Source organism: Oryx dammah, unplaced genomic scaffold (assembly GCF_014754425.2).
Source record: "Oryx dammah isolate SB20612 unplaced genomic scaffold, SCBI_Odam_1.1 HiC_scaffold_28, whole genome shotgun sequence".
Taxonomy (NCBI): domain Eukaryota; kingdom Metazoa; phylum Chordata; class Mammalia; order Artiodactyla; family Bovidae; genus Oryx; species Oryx dammah.
The window spans coordinates 41,648,490-41,664,030 of NW_024070212.1; the positions used below are offsets into that span (position 1 = coordinate 41,648,490).

The window sequence follows — 15,541 nt, forward strand, 5'->3', positions numbered from 1 at the left end:
CCTGGCGTAGAGCAGCTTTTGTTTGAATTGAGAGTTTAAGGTCAGAACTATTAGGTGGCAGAGGTGGCTGGAATCCAGTTCTGCTAATGCTAAATCTAACTGACAGGAAGGATGTTATGCAGATTTATGACATTTATTTTGAGAAACAGCATTTTTAAAATTGTTTTTTAAACTTGTTTTATACTGTTCCTATGATGTTCACCATTACAGTGGAGAAAAGATTTCTGATTTCAGATCCTCTGAAAGCTCACATTTTCCTACGAGTTATTGCTCTGGAGGTTTTGGAACTGAATGTGGGGAATAGTTTTAATTTATGGGGTTCTCCTCTTTTTCCTCCCATCACCTAATGCATATAGGCTTTTGAAATGTGTGTGTTACTCGCTCAGTCATATCCTACTTTTTGTGACCCCATGGACTGTAGCCTGCCAGGCTCCTCTGTCCATGGAATTCTGTAGGCAAGAATACCGGAGTAGGTTGCCATTTCCTACTCCAGGGGATCTTCTGCATCTTGTGCATTGGCAGGCAGATTCTTTACCACCGAGCTACCTGAGAAACCCACACATTTTAAAAAGTGTAAAGTTATCAACCACAGTGTCGTATCACTGTGGCAGTATGTACTAGGAAAAGCTTCAGAAGGTGAAAGCCAAACATAATGACATTGTAGAGCTGAATGGCCCTCACACCTGACTCGGTTCACTTTTCTTATAAGTTAGGAAATTGAAAGTCGTCGTGTTCCTCCCCCGCCCACCACTGCCTAAGAATACGGAAATGGAATTGGAGTAGGAATTTAATATTTTCACATATATTGCTTTAGGTACTAGAAAAATAGAAATGAAATATTCCCTTATTTAAAGATAATTCTTCCTATCTTTGTGCTATTTACAGGTACTGTTTTTTTTTAGATATTAATATACAAATTATGGTAATCTGATCATGTGAACTAAAATTTAACATCCAATCATATGTTCAATAAGAAATTTAACTAAAATGACATACATTGAATCAATGTAGACTGCAAGTCAGCATAAAAGACTAAACTATTGAATATGGCCTGAGTCAACTATTACCAGGTTTTTCCATCAACACTCAGTTGTTATGTCTGTACTTCTGTGGTAGAATGTGGAAAAAGTTTAAAACACATCTTTAAAAAAATAATATCGAACAGATTCGGTTTATTTTCCCTGCACATCAGGAAAAGACCATTATTATTTAATTCTAGCAGAATAGTTTGAGAACCATGTGTGCAGAGATGTTTTTTCACCATTACCCCTTTATTTCCTGAGGTTTTTTTTTTAAACATTTTTGCTCAGTTTGCACACCTTTATTTATATGCCTCTGTTTGATACTGAATTTTCTAAGATGCGGTATAGAATGTGCAAAAAGCTGTGTTTTTTTCTTTTTTTTTTCTTTTAGGGTTTAGAGTTGCTCTAGGATTAGATAGATAATTAACTTGTTGATAGTACTTATATCGTATGGAGAGTCCGTTGAGCAGTGTAGTTTGTAAAATTTGTGTGTGTGTATATATACATAAGGAAAGTGAATATGTTATCTTATTTCTTTGTTTGTAGACATTCAGAGTATTCTAATTTTCAGATGATACCTCTCAAATTAATTTGGTCATTTCAGTTTTTTATTTTTTATTTATTTTCAGTTCATATTTTTATGTGAAAAATCGTTGTAAACCTGATGCTATTTGAAAATCAGTCCAGTGAGGTTGTATACCAAGCTAATAATAGGCATTCCACATCATTTATTTCATTTAATCTTCACAACAACCTCTTTTTACAGGAGAGAAAAAATTTAGCATCAGGTTAAAAACCTGATTACTTGTGGAAAAACAGGAAGTTAAATTTCAAATCCATCATGTTTTCCAAACATGTATTCATAAGTTAGGGACAACCTGTGGAGGATCTTATGGCATAAAATGGAAAATGTTAGCTATGCAAATGGTAGTGATAATTTACTGCATGTGAATGTTTCTGATAGTTGGGCATATCTTTTCATACAGGAGAGTGAGTATTAGACTGAGCATTGAACTACAATCAGTTTCTAACCCTGTTCACAGAAAGGTTGGTATTATATATTTTGAAATAAATATTTTTCTGAAATATGGTAATTTTGTACATTATAGTTTTCATTCTTTAAGAATGTGATATCTTTTGTTAATATCATCTTGCTTTTTAATTTTGGGCCATTTAATAACTTGCAGATCTGGGATGGTAAAATCTAAGACAACAACCGGGAGATATTGTACCATATATTTCTAAAGCATGTAAGAGTTGGAGACTGGGACAACAGTCTCCTTAGGTTTTCCCCATTTCAGATTTTTGGCTGCATCACATAGCTTGAGAGATCTTATTTCCCAGTTCAGGGATCAAACCCATGTCCCTTCCGTGGAAGTTTGGAGTCCTAACTGCTTGGGAATTCCTTCATTGCACTTTTTAAAGTTACTCGAGTATATATTGCTATCCTGTAGAACTGGCATTTCATATAAATGTGAGTAGAGAATGAATTGAAGCACTGCAGGCAGATATTCTTGAATCTTTTTGCCTCTTGACAATAGTTGTTAAGAGCATCATCTTATCTGATTTAAAAGTGTGAATCATTAACAGAGATGTGATATAGAAAGGAGGGTGAAGAAATACATCCGTTTTCTCTGTTATAGCTTTCCCTTAACATATTCAAGGATCTAATAGTATTAGTAAGAGCTTCAGTTTTTTTTTATAGCATCTTGGGTGGGTTTAAAAAAATATTTAAATAAAGCTGCTTTAAGGACAGGGCCTTCTGAGACAGCAAATACCTAGATTGCTAATTTTCCAGGGTGAAAAAGTGAGAGTGAAAGTCGCTCAGTCATGTCCGACTCTTTGAGACCCCATGGACTGACCCCGTGGATTATAACAGTCCATGTAATTCTCCAGGCCAGAATACTGGAGTGGGTAGCCTTTCCCTTTTCCAGGGGATCTTCCCAACCCAAGGATTGAACCCAGGTCTCCTGCATTGCAGACGGATTCTTTACCAGCTGAGCCACAAATTTTCTGGGGAAGAGATTATATATTCTTATATTTATTCCTTATGCCTGCTGTACTTCTTTATCTTCTAGCTCTGCTCATAAGTGGTTTAGATTTTTCTAGGACCTTAGTGATTCCTCAGTAGCCACAAGTATATTTTATTTCAAGGCAGAAACTTATCGTTAACCTGAATGCTTGTGCTTTATTAGTGCTCTGACATCTTGCTAGTCCTGTTTTCCTTCTGCCAGTGTTTTCTGAAGTACAGGACTTTTCTGTTGGCTTTAGATTCTGTGATGATCTGCCATACAGTAAATTTAATACCTGAAAAGTGGTCTTTGTGAAAGATATTCACTTCATTTGAAACTTGAAAACAGATGGGGGTTCCACATCAGTGGCCACCTGGAGTGGTAGAGAATAGGCTTTTAGGAAGAAAGCCTGGCAACCTGTCACCTGATACCCCTGTCCTCTGCCTGAGAAACAAATGCTCCTTTCTTATCTAGGGTAGATGACTGTCATTTCTGCTGATGTATTTGCCATTTTGAAAATACCAGACAGTTAACTTGAGGGAAATGAAAATATACTTGAATGTGACATCAGTGGTAAAGAATATTTTTGTCATATTATCTTAGTGGAGCAAGAGGTAGGTCTGAACTTTCCTAAGCCTCTGATAGAATGATATTTGTCAACTTTCAGCTCCTAGCATTTAATTAACTATTATAGACCCTATCACTTCTCACCTTGCACCCCATGTGGCTCTCAAGGAGCAGAGTATCCATCCCTGTTTAAGATGCTAAAATCTCCAAAGACATTAAAAACCTAGCAGCACCAGAAAACAGAGCCGTCTGAGCTATAACAGAGATACATTGATGCTATTATTATTTCACTTCCATGGAGGAAGAAATTACTCTGAAAGCCAGATCTACTGAAGACATTAAAAATAACAATCTTTCTTTTAGGATTTAGTTATCCGTCTGACTGATGATGCGGATCCATTTTTTCTGTATAACCTTGTTATTTCAGAGGAAGATTTTCAGAGGTAACTAAATTTATTTTTCTGATCTTATATTTAATCTAAGAATAAGTAAGTTTTTAAGTTTTATGTGTGTATCAGTGCTATTCCTTTGAAACACATACACATTAGGAACAATTAAGTATTTGGGGATCACTGGACTATTTATACTGTAATTTTCAGGCTGTTTTTGAAAATACATATTTTATATATTATTAGCATTCTGTTTAAAACAGCTCAGAAATTTGGAGCTTTACCTAGATTTATTGACCTTTTCCCTCCCATTGAATAAGCTCTATAAAAATCAAAGTTTTCTAGCTTAGTTCTTGACTATGATGGGTGTTCAGTAAATAAAAATATAACCTTTCAGGATGTTATTTATAATTAATTACATACAGTAATTAAAATTCTAAAAAACAATTTATTTTCCTGTCTTCTGTATAGTTTAAAATTCCAGCAAGGTCTTCTGGTAGACTTCTTAGCTTTCCCACAAAAATTCATAGATCTCCTTCAGCAGTGTACTCAAGAATATGCGAAAGAAATTCCAAGGTAAGTCTCCAAGGTAATAATTCCAGGAGAGCATTATCATTAAACTTCTCTCAAGACAGACTCTTCTTTGTAAGACAAGTTGATGGCAAAATACTCTGTATTTTGAGTATCTGTGTCTCTTTTCAAAGCTGTGCTAAGAGCTTCATAAGTCTCAAATTTATAAAACCAGAAATATTTACCTCCTAATTTTCATATCTTGACAAAGCCATTAAAGTTACCTGAAATATTTAATAGCATCAAGTATGTGTTTTTTCCCAAGGTTATATTCTATTTATAGTTATTATAAAATATTGCCATATTCCCTGTGTTTTACAATATATCCTAGTAGCTTATTTATTTTATACGTAGCAGTTTGTACCTCTTAATTCTCAATCCCTGAATGGCCTCCTCGTTCCCTCTGCCTGCTGGTAACCACTAGTTTTCTATCTCTGTTTCTTTTTGTTATATTTACTAGTTTGTTGTATTTATTAGATATCTCACATAAGCCATATGTAGTATTTGTCTTTCCTGACTGATTTCACTTTAGCATAATGCCTTCTAGGTCTATTCATGTTGTTGTAAATGGCAAAACTTCATTCTTTTTTAATAGCTGAGTAGTATTTTGCTGTGTGTGTGTATATATATACACACATGCACACACATATATCAGGAATGTATGTATACCACATCTTCTTGATCCATTCATCTGTTGATGGACACTTGGGTTGCCTTCATATCTTCAGTTCACTTTAGTTCAGTCGCTCAGTTGTGTCCGACTTTTGCTACCTCATGGACTGCAGCACGCCAGGCCTCCCTATCCATCACCAGCTCCTGGAGTTTACCCAAAGTCATGTCCATTGAGTCGGGGATGCCATCCAACCATCTCATGCTCTGTCGTCCCCTTCTCCCGCCTTCAAACCTTCCCAGCATCAGGGTCTTTTCAAATGAGTCAGCTCACCTTATCAGGTGGCCAAAGTATTGGGGTTTCAGCTTCAGCATCAGTCCTTCCAATGAATATTTAGGACTGCTTTGCTTTAGGATGGACTGATTGGATCTCCTTGCTGTCCCAGGGACTCTCAGGAGTCTTCTGCAACACCACAGTTCAAAAGCATCAATTCTTTGTCTCTCAGCTTTCTTTATAGTCCAACTCTCGCATCCATACATAACTACTGGAAAAACCATAGCTTTGACTAGACAGACCTTTGTTGGCAGTGTCTGCTTTTTAATATGCTGTCTAGGTTGGTCATAACTTTTCTTCCAAGCAAGTGTTTTTTAATTTCATGGCTGTAGGCACCATCTGTAGTGATTTTTGGAGCCCCCCAAAATAAAGTCTGTCATTGTTTCCACTGTTTCCCCATGAATTTGCCATGAAGTAATGGGACCAGATGCCATGATCTTAGTTTTCTGATTGTTGAGTTTTAAGCCAAGCTTCATAATACTGCTATGAATATTGGGGTTCATGTATCTTTTTGAATTAGTGTTTTTATTTCAAATATGAACCCAGGAATGGAATTGCTAGGTCATATGACAGTTCTATTTTTAGTTTTTTGAGAAACCTCCTTACTGTTTTTCACAGTCCGGCGGTGTTGGAAAGTTCCCTTTTTCTACATGCTTGTCAGCATTCGTTAGTTGTGTTCTTTTTGATGATAGCCATTCTGACAGATGTAATATCTCATTGTGGTTTTGATTTGCATTTCCGTGATGATTAGCCATGTTGAGTATCTTTTCATGTACCTGTTGGCTATCTGTATGTCTTTGAAAAATGTCTTCTCAGGTCTTCTGCCCATTTTTTAGTCAGTTTATTTTTTTCATATTGAGTTGTGTAAGCTGTTTATATAGTTTGGATATTAACCCCTTATTGGTCATATCATTTGCAAGTATCTTCTCCCGTTCAGTAGATTGTCCCTTTGTTTTGTTGGTGTTTTCGTTTGCTGTGTAAGTTTGATTAGGTCCCATTTGTTTGCTTTTATTTACTTTTGTTTTAGGAAACAAATTTTTTAAAAAATGCTACAATTTATGTTAGAGAGTGTTCCACCTATGTTTTCTTGTAGGAGTTTTATGATTTCTGGTCTTACCTTTTGGTCTTTAATTCATTTTGAGTTTTTTTTTTTTAAAAGCTCTATTTATTTATTTATATTTGGCTGCGCTGGGTCTTCGTTGCTGCACTTTCTCCAGTTGCCGTGTGTTGGCTTCTCATTGATGTGGCTTCTCTTAGTGAGCATGGGCTCTAGGGCACAGTCTTCAGTAGTTGAGGTGTGTGAGCTCTAGAGCGCAGAATCAGTAGTTGTGGTGCAGGGCCTTAGTTGCCCACAGCATGTTCAGTCTTCCCAGGGTAGAGATTGAACCCATGTCTGCTGCATTGGCAGGGAGATTCTTAACCAGTGGTGTGTGTGTGTTAGTTGCTCAGTCGTGTCCAACTTTTTGTGACCCCACATACTGTAGACCCCCAGGCTTCTCTGTCCATGATATTTTCCAGGCAAGAATACTGGAGTGGATTGCCTTTCACTTCTCCCGAGGAACTCCCCAACCCAGGAATTGAACCCTGGTCTCCTGCATCACAGGCAAATTCTTTACTGTTTGAGCTACAGGGACCACTGGGGAAATCCGAGTTTTATTTTTAGGTATGATGTTAGAGAATGTTCTATATTGTTCTTTTACATGTAGCTGTCCAGTTTTCCAGCACGACTTACTGAAGAGACTGTCTTTCTGCGTTGTGTATTCTTGCCTTCTCTGTGGTAGGTTAGTTAATTGTAAGTGTGTGGGTTTATTTCTGGGCTCTGTTCTATTCTGTTGATCAGTGTCTGTTTTTGTGCCAGTCTGCCAAACCAGACTGTTTTGACTTCATAGCTTTTAGTAAGGTCTCAAGATAGGAAGCATGATTCGTCTAAGTAGTCTGTTCTTTCTCAAGATTGCTTTGCCTGTTCTAGGTCTTTTGTGTTTCTATGTTGCTTTGCTGCTGCTGCTAAGTCACTTCAGTTGTGTCTGACTCTGTGCGACCCCATAGACTGCAGCCCACCAGGCTCTTCCGTCCCTGGGATTCTCTAGGCAAGAACACTGGAGTGGGTTGCCATTTCCTTCTCCAATGCATGCATGCGTGCTATGGAGCTTCAGTCGTGTCCGACTCTGTGCGACCCCATAGACGGCAGCCCACCAGGCTCCTCTGTCCATAGGATTCTCTAGGCAAGAATACTGCAGTGGGTTGCCATTTCCTTCTCCATACAAATTAAAACATTTTTTGCTCTAGTTTTGTGAAAAATGCCCTTGGAGAATAGATGGGGATTGCACTGAATCTGTCCGTTGCCTTGGGTAGTGTGGTCATTTTAGCAATATTAATTCTTTCAATCCATTTCACTATTTACACTAATTAATCCATGGTATATCTTTCCATCTCTATTGTCTTTGATTTCTTTCATCCATGTCTTGTGTTACAGTTTGCTGATTGCAGGTCTGCCTTCTTCTTTAAGTAGGTTTATTCCTAGAAATATTATTCTTTCTGGTGCAGTTGTAAGTGGAATTGTTTCTTTAGTTTCTCTTTTTGATAGCTTGTTGTTAGTGTTCAAGTGTATGTTTTTCTGATGAACTTGGACAAAGGGAAGAATAAGATTTTGTGTCCAAGTGTATCCATATTTGTTTAGTGCTAACATCTGATCTTCTTTGTAAAGCTTTCCAACCTTTTATCTATTAAGTTTCATCAGTTCGTGATTCTATTTGAATGAATTATTTCATTAGTAAGTACAAAATTATGTTTTTCCAATTCCATCTTTCTTTCTGTATTTATTAGGTATAATTCTTCTATGAAAAATAACTTCCTTCATCAGTAAGAGCTATTTGATTACTCTGAAAATTCATACAGAAAGGGATAAATGCTCAGTTCTTATTTTTAAATTGTCTGTTTTCAGAGTAAGGATTGTTACTCTAGTTAGTTTTGTGGTTTTAGTGGGTTTTTGATTTGTTTTTGTGTTTGGTCTTTTGCCTTCTCTCCTTATCTGTTTCTCATTATGAACTCAGGGACATTTATATATTCACTGTTTTCAATCAGTGAATAAGTAGATAAGTATCCACTTTGCTATTTACATTAATCCAGTTTTACTGTTGGGAGGCCTTTCATGTTGGCCCCTGTGATTCCAGCATGCTCCCTTTTCTGATCCTTTTAATCACTGACAATCCAGTGGGGCTCATGAGTCAATGGGAGAGTTGTCACTGTCTCATAAATGTGTTATGTGACACTTTCTCTTCAAAGGTTTTTGCTGCAGTTCGTTTCTACAGAAGCTATTTTGGATAACTCACCTGCTCTTTTAAATGTGGTAGAGACAAATCCTTTTAAGCATCTGACACACCTCTCATTAAAACTTTTACCTGGAAATGATGTGGAAATAAAGAAATTTCTGGCAGACTGTTTGAAATGTAGTAAGGTAAGATTTAAATTATTTTTTTAAAATAAGTCCCAAAGGTCTCTGGTAATCCAGTGAAAAGCTATATTACTACTAGATTTTATTTTCTGAATAAAGTCTTTTTAAAGGTATCCAGGAAATTTTTATAACACACACAGACTTTATTTTATTGTTTTAGGCACAGTACTAGAAGATAAAACAGACCAGGAATTAAGAAACTTAGGTCCTAGGGTTTTTACTAGTTTTCTGTGACCTTGAGCGGGTCATTTAAGCTCGTGGCATCTTGGTTTCATTAGCTCATGGATATGTATGGAAATATTTACTCTCTGAGCTATGTTAAACGAGATAAAATATATGAAAGTATCTTGAAGATTACAGAGTGCTCTATAACTATATAAATTATATGCTCAAGGAAACAACATTGGGATGCCTCTTGAGAGTTTTCAGAAGTCAAATACTATGTATGAATCAGTACATCTCTGGATTTAAGGTTAGGCAAATCCAGGGGTCTTGGCAGTGCAGATTCTGACTCAAGGTCTGAGGTGGAGCCTGAGAGTCTCTCTTTCTAGCAAATGCCCAGGCTGGTGCTGATGCTATATACTTCATTGCACTTTGTGTAGCACAGCTACAGATGATTAAATTGTAAGCTGCATAATTTTATTATTTTTATAAATAGGAAGAAAAATTATCATTAACCCAATCATTGGATGATGTTACCAGGCAACTGAATTTCACCCAAAAGGTAATTCAATTTTCATTTTTTCTTTGTAAATCATCCAAACATGGGCTCTGAATTGCTTCTTAAATCAAGTCTAGGCTTTTGTGTATTTTTATTTTCAAAGCATGCTACTGTTGAATTCATCCTCCTTTTTGTCACCCTTCGCCCTCCAGTTGTCTTAATCTGTGCTTTTTCTTCTTCTATCCAAACATTTCTGTTATCCCCAATATATGACACATTCTCTCCAAGTCTTCATTAAATAATGTATAGTATTTGTCACATGTTAGTTCTGCTCCTCTTTTTTTCACCTCATTCTTCTTGTCTAAATGGCATTTCAGTTCCTGTCTTCTAAATATTTCCTTCCTTCTGTTTAGAATTAATTCTTCTGATAGATTAATCATCATTTCAATAATAGCCTGTCTTTGAAATTGAGGATAAAAGTATCTGATTAGCTGCATGGCTTCAGATAGAAAATTTTTCTGCACCATATGGCCCATCTTGGGAACCTGTGTTACTGGTTTTTAGGTGTATAAGTAAACTACAGTTGACCTTTCAACAACGCAGGGGTTAGGGATATCAGCCCTTTGCACAGTTGAAAATCCTTGTATAAGTCTGTAGTCAGTCCTCCATACCCATGTTTCCACATCCTCAGGTTCAGCCAACCATGGATTGTGTAGTACTGTGGTATGTATTTATTGGAAAAAAACTGAGTATAAATGTACCTATACATTTCAAACCTGTGTGTTGTTTAAGGGTCATCTGTACTACTAATGACTGACTTGCTCTACCCTGGGTTGCTTTATTTCTTAATGCCAGAGGAGAGGATTGAGTGGTGAAGAGCCAGATTTAACTAAAAGGTTAGTGATAGTTATACTGTGGGCCATGTTAACTCTAAAATTGCTTTTATTCTAATCTTAATTTCTTTAAATACTGAGAAATCTGTGTGAGAAAAGACTTTGAATGTGAGAAAAGATGTGATGTCATTTTCTTTTATATCCTTTGCAAATATGATCATGTTCCAATCTAATAACATATTCAAGAATTGTAATATTTTGTGCTGAACTCTACTATAGACATTATCAGAAAAGATCCAAGAATTAGATAAGTTACGGAATGAGTGGGCATCGCACACGGCAACATTGTCAAATAAGCATTCTCAGGAACTGACGAATGAGAAAGAAAAAGCTTTGCAGGTATGAATATTAAAAAATGGAAAAATATTTTGTTATTGTTGTTAGTCATTTTGTTAATAATTTTCAAACAGTACAAAACTATGTAAAAATTGTCTCTCCTTAAAAATCTTCATTACCCAGAGATAACTTCTAAACATTCTGATGGTTGTTTTCCGAAATTTTTCTCTGTATATGTAAATAATATATAATTTATAAATGCTCATTTATGTTTATAAATTTAGAAATATGTAAATTGGGAGATATGTACACACATATCTGAGTTTTGGTTTCTTTCTAAGCTAACAAGGTTCCCACCACTTCATGGCAAATAGATGAAAAAGTGGAAACAGTGTCAGATATCATTTTCTTGGGCTCCAAAATAACTGCAGACGGTGACTGCAGCCACTAAATTAAAAGACGCTTGCTCCTTGGAAGAAAAGCTATGACAAACCTAGACAGTATTAAAAAGCAGAGACATCACTTTGCAGACAAAAAGGTCCATATAGTCAAACGTGAAAAGTGAAAGTCATTCAGTCATGTCCAACTCTTTGCGACCCCATAGGCTATATATAATACAGTCCATGAAATTCTCCAGGCCAGAATACTGGAGTGGGTAGCCATTCCCTTTTCCAGGGGATCTTCCCACCCCAGGGATTGAACCCAGGTCTCCCACGTTGCAGGCAGATTCTTTACCAGCTAAGCCAAGAGGGAAGCCCAAGAATACTGGAGTGGGGTAGCCTATCTCTTCTCCAGGGGATCTTCCTGACCGAGGAATTGAACCGGGGTCTCCTGCATTGCAGGCAGATTCTTTACCAGCTGAGCTACCAGGGAAGCCCATGTATGTGAGAGTTTAACCATAAAGAAGGCTAAGCACCAAAGAATTTTTGCTTTTGAACTGTGGTGCTGGAGAAGACTCTTGAGAGTCCCTTGGACAGCAGGGAGATCAAACCAGTCAATCCTAAAGGAAATCAACCCTGAAGATTCATTGGAAGGACTGGTGCTGAAGCTGAGGCTCCAATACTTTGGCCACCTGAAGTGAAAGAGCCAACTCATTGAAAAAGACCCTGAAACTTGGAAAGATTGAGGGCAAGGGGAGAAGGGGGCAACAGAGGATGAGATGGTTGGATGGCATCACTGACTCAATGGAGATGAGTTTGAGCAAATTCAGGGAGATAGTGAAGGACAGGAAAACCTGGTTTGCTGCAGTTCATGGGGTCGCAGGGTCAGGTAGACTTAGCAACTAAACAGCAACAATGAGGTCTACTGGATATGGTGATTGTAATTTTTTTTCTCCTTACAATATCATAGATAGCATTTTTTATCAGTTTGGAAATGGCTCAATAATACTTAGTATTTGGATATAAGAGGAAATTATTTAAGTACTTACCTAACTGGTGGAGATTGAGATGCTTTAAATTTTGGTTATTGCAAATAGTACTGCAGTGAACATTTTTATTCCTAGAAGTGAGATTATAATATATCCATATAAAATATTAATGGATATTGCAAATTTGCCACCCAAAAGGCTGTACCAAATAGAACCCCAAAGATAGCATATGACCATACTTTCACATATTCCTGATGCTGTCAGCCTTCTTAGTATCTGCTACATGATAGGTATTGTAGTAGTGTTAGTTTTAATTTATATTTCTTAGGTTTTTTTAGTGAAGATAAGTATCTTTTAATATGACTTTAGCCACTTGTATGTCTTCTGTGATTATATTTTATGTCTTGCTTTTTCTGTGTGACTTTTTTTCACTGCTTTGTAGTGTGGGTTTATTTTATACCTTTTATATCATTAACTTCTTTAATGTTAAATTGTTATTTAATATTAAATTTGATTTTTATGCACTTTACTTAATGTTTGCTTTTAAGGGTACAACGTGATAACAGTTTTTGTGTACTTTTCACCTAAATTAAGATTCAGAGAATTATATCACCCCTCTCGGGTCCCTTGTGTGCCTTCCCAATCCATTTTGCTCTCACAGAGGCTTATCACTTTCATTATCATTGATTAGTTCTGCTTGTTCTTTAACTTTAGATAAATGGACACATGCTTATGTCCTAATTTGTGTGTGGCTTACTTTGAAGTGAAGTCGCTTAGTCGTGTCCGACTCTTTGCGACCCCATGGACAGTAGCCAACCAGACTCCTCTGTCCATGGGATTTTCCAGGCAAGAATACTAGAGTGGGTTGCCATTTCCTTCTCCAGGGAATCTTCCCAACCCAGGGATCGAACCTAGGTCTCCTGCATTGCAGGCAGACGCTTTACCGTGTGAGCCACCAGGGAAGTGTGTCTCTGAGATTGTTATGTTCTTGTGTTGTTTCTTTTTGTTGTGTAGGATTCTGTTATATGAATATGCCATAATTTGTCTATTTTCCTCTTGGTAGACATTTGAATTGTTTCTGACATTCTGCTATTATTAATTAAACTGTTACAGACTTTCTTGTAGTGTCTTTGTGAACACATGTACTCATTTTACTTGGGTATGTACAATATTTAGGACTAGAATGGCTAGGTTCTAGTGTAGGCATATGTTTAGCTTTAGTAGAAACTGTCACAATTTTCCAAAGTGGATATTCAGGTCACACTGCCATTCAGTGGGTGTACAGTGGTACCTCATAATAATGAACATTTTTTTTGTATGTATATTGACCTCTTGGATGTTTTCTTGTGAAGTACCCATTCGTGTCTTTAGCCCACTTAAAAAATTTTCATTTATTTATTTTTGGCTGTGCTAGGTTATCATTGCTCTCTGCCGGCTTTCTTTAGTTGCGGTGAACGGGGGCTGCTCTAGTTGCAGTGCTGATCTTCTCACTGTGGTTGGTGGCATCTCTTATTGCAGAGCATGGGTCTAGGGTATGTGGGCTTCAGTGGTTGGAGCCTGTGGGCTCGAGTGGAGACTCAGTAGCTGTGGTTCATGTGCTTAGTTGCCCTGCGGCACGTGCAGTCCTTGTCCTAGTGATCGTACCCATGTCCTCTGCATTGGCAGGTGGATTCTTAACCACTGGACCGCTGGGGAAGTCCTTTAGCCCATTTTTAATTGGGCAGTTAATGGTTTTCCTTATTGATTTATATGAATTCTTTGTATATTCTGAATGTGAATCCTTTGTCAGATATATGCATTGTGCATATTTTTTGTGTATGGCTTGCCTTTTCATTTCTGGTGTAAAATAAGGATATTATGTGCTTAGTTGCTCAGTCATGTCCGATTCTTTGTGACCCTGTGGACTGTAGGCCACCAGGCTCCTCGGTCCATGGGGATTCTCCAGGCAAGAATACTGGAGTGGGTTGCCATGCCCTCATTCAGGCTCCACTTGAAATTTATAGCAATCAAGTCAAGACATTATTTGAGATCAGTCAGCATTATACCGCGGGGAGACAGCTGACATATTCAAAATATTCAAATCAAGTGTTGAAAATCATTTGCATCAGCTTGGTTATATTAATCACTTTGTTTGGGTTAAGTGAAAAAAAACCTTTTTGACCATATTTCCACATGCAATTCTAAGCATAGTGAGAAAGTTCTTTTTAAAGCCAGTTGTGATAGGCAGTGAAAAGGGGATATTGTGCAATAATGTGGAATGGAAGAGATCGTGGGGCAGTGTAAAGGAACCACCACCAACCACACTGAAGGCTGATCTTCATCCAAAGAAGGTGATGTTGTGAATATGATGGAATTGGAAAGGAATTATCTATTATGAGCTCCTTCTCAGAAACCACACTTGTTGGATTAATTCCAACAAGTACTGTTCTCAGTTAGACCAACTGAAAGCAGCACTCGACAAAACTGTCCAGAGTCAGCCAATGGAAAACACATAATCTACCATCAGGATACCACAAGACTGCATGTTTCTTTGATTACCAGGCAAAAACTTGCAGTTTGGCTGGAAAGTTCTGACTCATTTGCTGTATTCACCAGATGTTGCAACTTCAGATTTCCATTTATTTTGGTCTTTATTTATTTTTAATTGGAGGATAATTGCTTTACAGTATTGCATTAGTTTCTACCAAACATCAACATGACATTTTGGTCTTTATAAAATTATCTTAATGGAAGAAATTTTCCATTCGTTGGGAGATTGTAAAAGATACCTTGATCAGTTCTTTACTCAAAAAGATAAAAGGTTTTGGGAAGATGGAATTATGAAGTTGCCTGAAAAATGGCAGAAGGTAGTGCAACAAAATGGTGAATACATTGTTCTATAACATTGTTGGTGAAAACAAAAAATGTGTCTTTTATTTACTTAAAAATCGAAGGAACTTTTTGGCCAACCTAGTAGTTTTGGAGTTGATTTAGATTTTTCAAATAGATAAACTATAAAAAATGATAATTTGTTTCTTCTGAAGGTTTGTCTTTTCCCCTTATACAGAAAGTGATAATGATGGAATCCTTATCTTGATCTAGTCTTTTAAAAAATTTTTTATTTTATATTGGAGTATAGTTGATTTAATGTTAGTGTTTCAGGTGTATAGCAAGGTGATTTCAATTATGAAAAAAATGAAAGTGTTAGTTGCTCAGTCATGTCCATCTCTTTGTGACCCCATGGACTGCAGCCCACCAGGCTCCTCTGTCCATGGACTTCCCAGGCAAGAATACTGGAGTGGGTTGCCATTCCCTTCTCCAGGGAATCCTCCCAACCCCAGGCTTCTGTGTTGCTTGCTGGTAGATTCTTTACCATCTGAGCCACTAAGGATTTCAGTTAGACATTTAT

The 15,541-nt window shown here is 37.0% G+C and overlaps 1 protein-coding gene across 1 annotated transcript in view; it reads left to right on the top strand.

Moving 5' to 3' along the window:
- Positions 1 to 15,541, top strand: part of SASS6 (SAS-6 centriolar assembly protein) — a 41,325-nt gene that overhangs the window by 3,206 nt on the left and 22,578 nt on the right. Inside the window, exons 2-7 of the mRNA XM_040232233.1 lie at positions 2,009 to 2,069; positions 3,965 to 4,044; positions 4,462 to 4,566; positions 8,786 to 8,957; positions 9,613 to 9,678; positions 10,728 to 10,847. Coding sequence (XP_040088167.1) covers positions 2,009 to 2,069; positions 3,965 to 4,044; positions 4,462 to 4,566; positions 8,786 to 8,957; positions 9,613 to 9,678; positions 10,728 to 10,847 — 604 coding nt within the window. The remainder of the gene's footprint in view (positions 1 to 2,008; positions 2,070 to 3,964; positions 4,045 to 4,461; positions 4,567 to 8,785; positions 8,958 to 9,612; positions 9,679 to 10,727; positions 10,848 to 15,541) is intronic.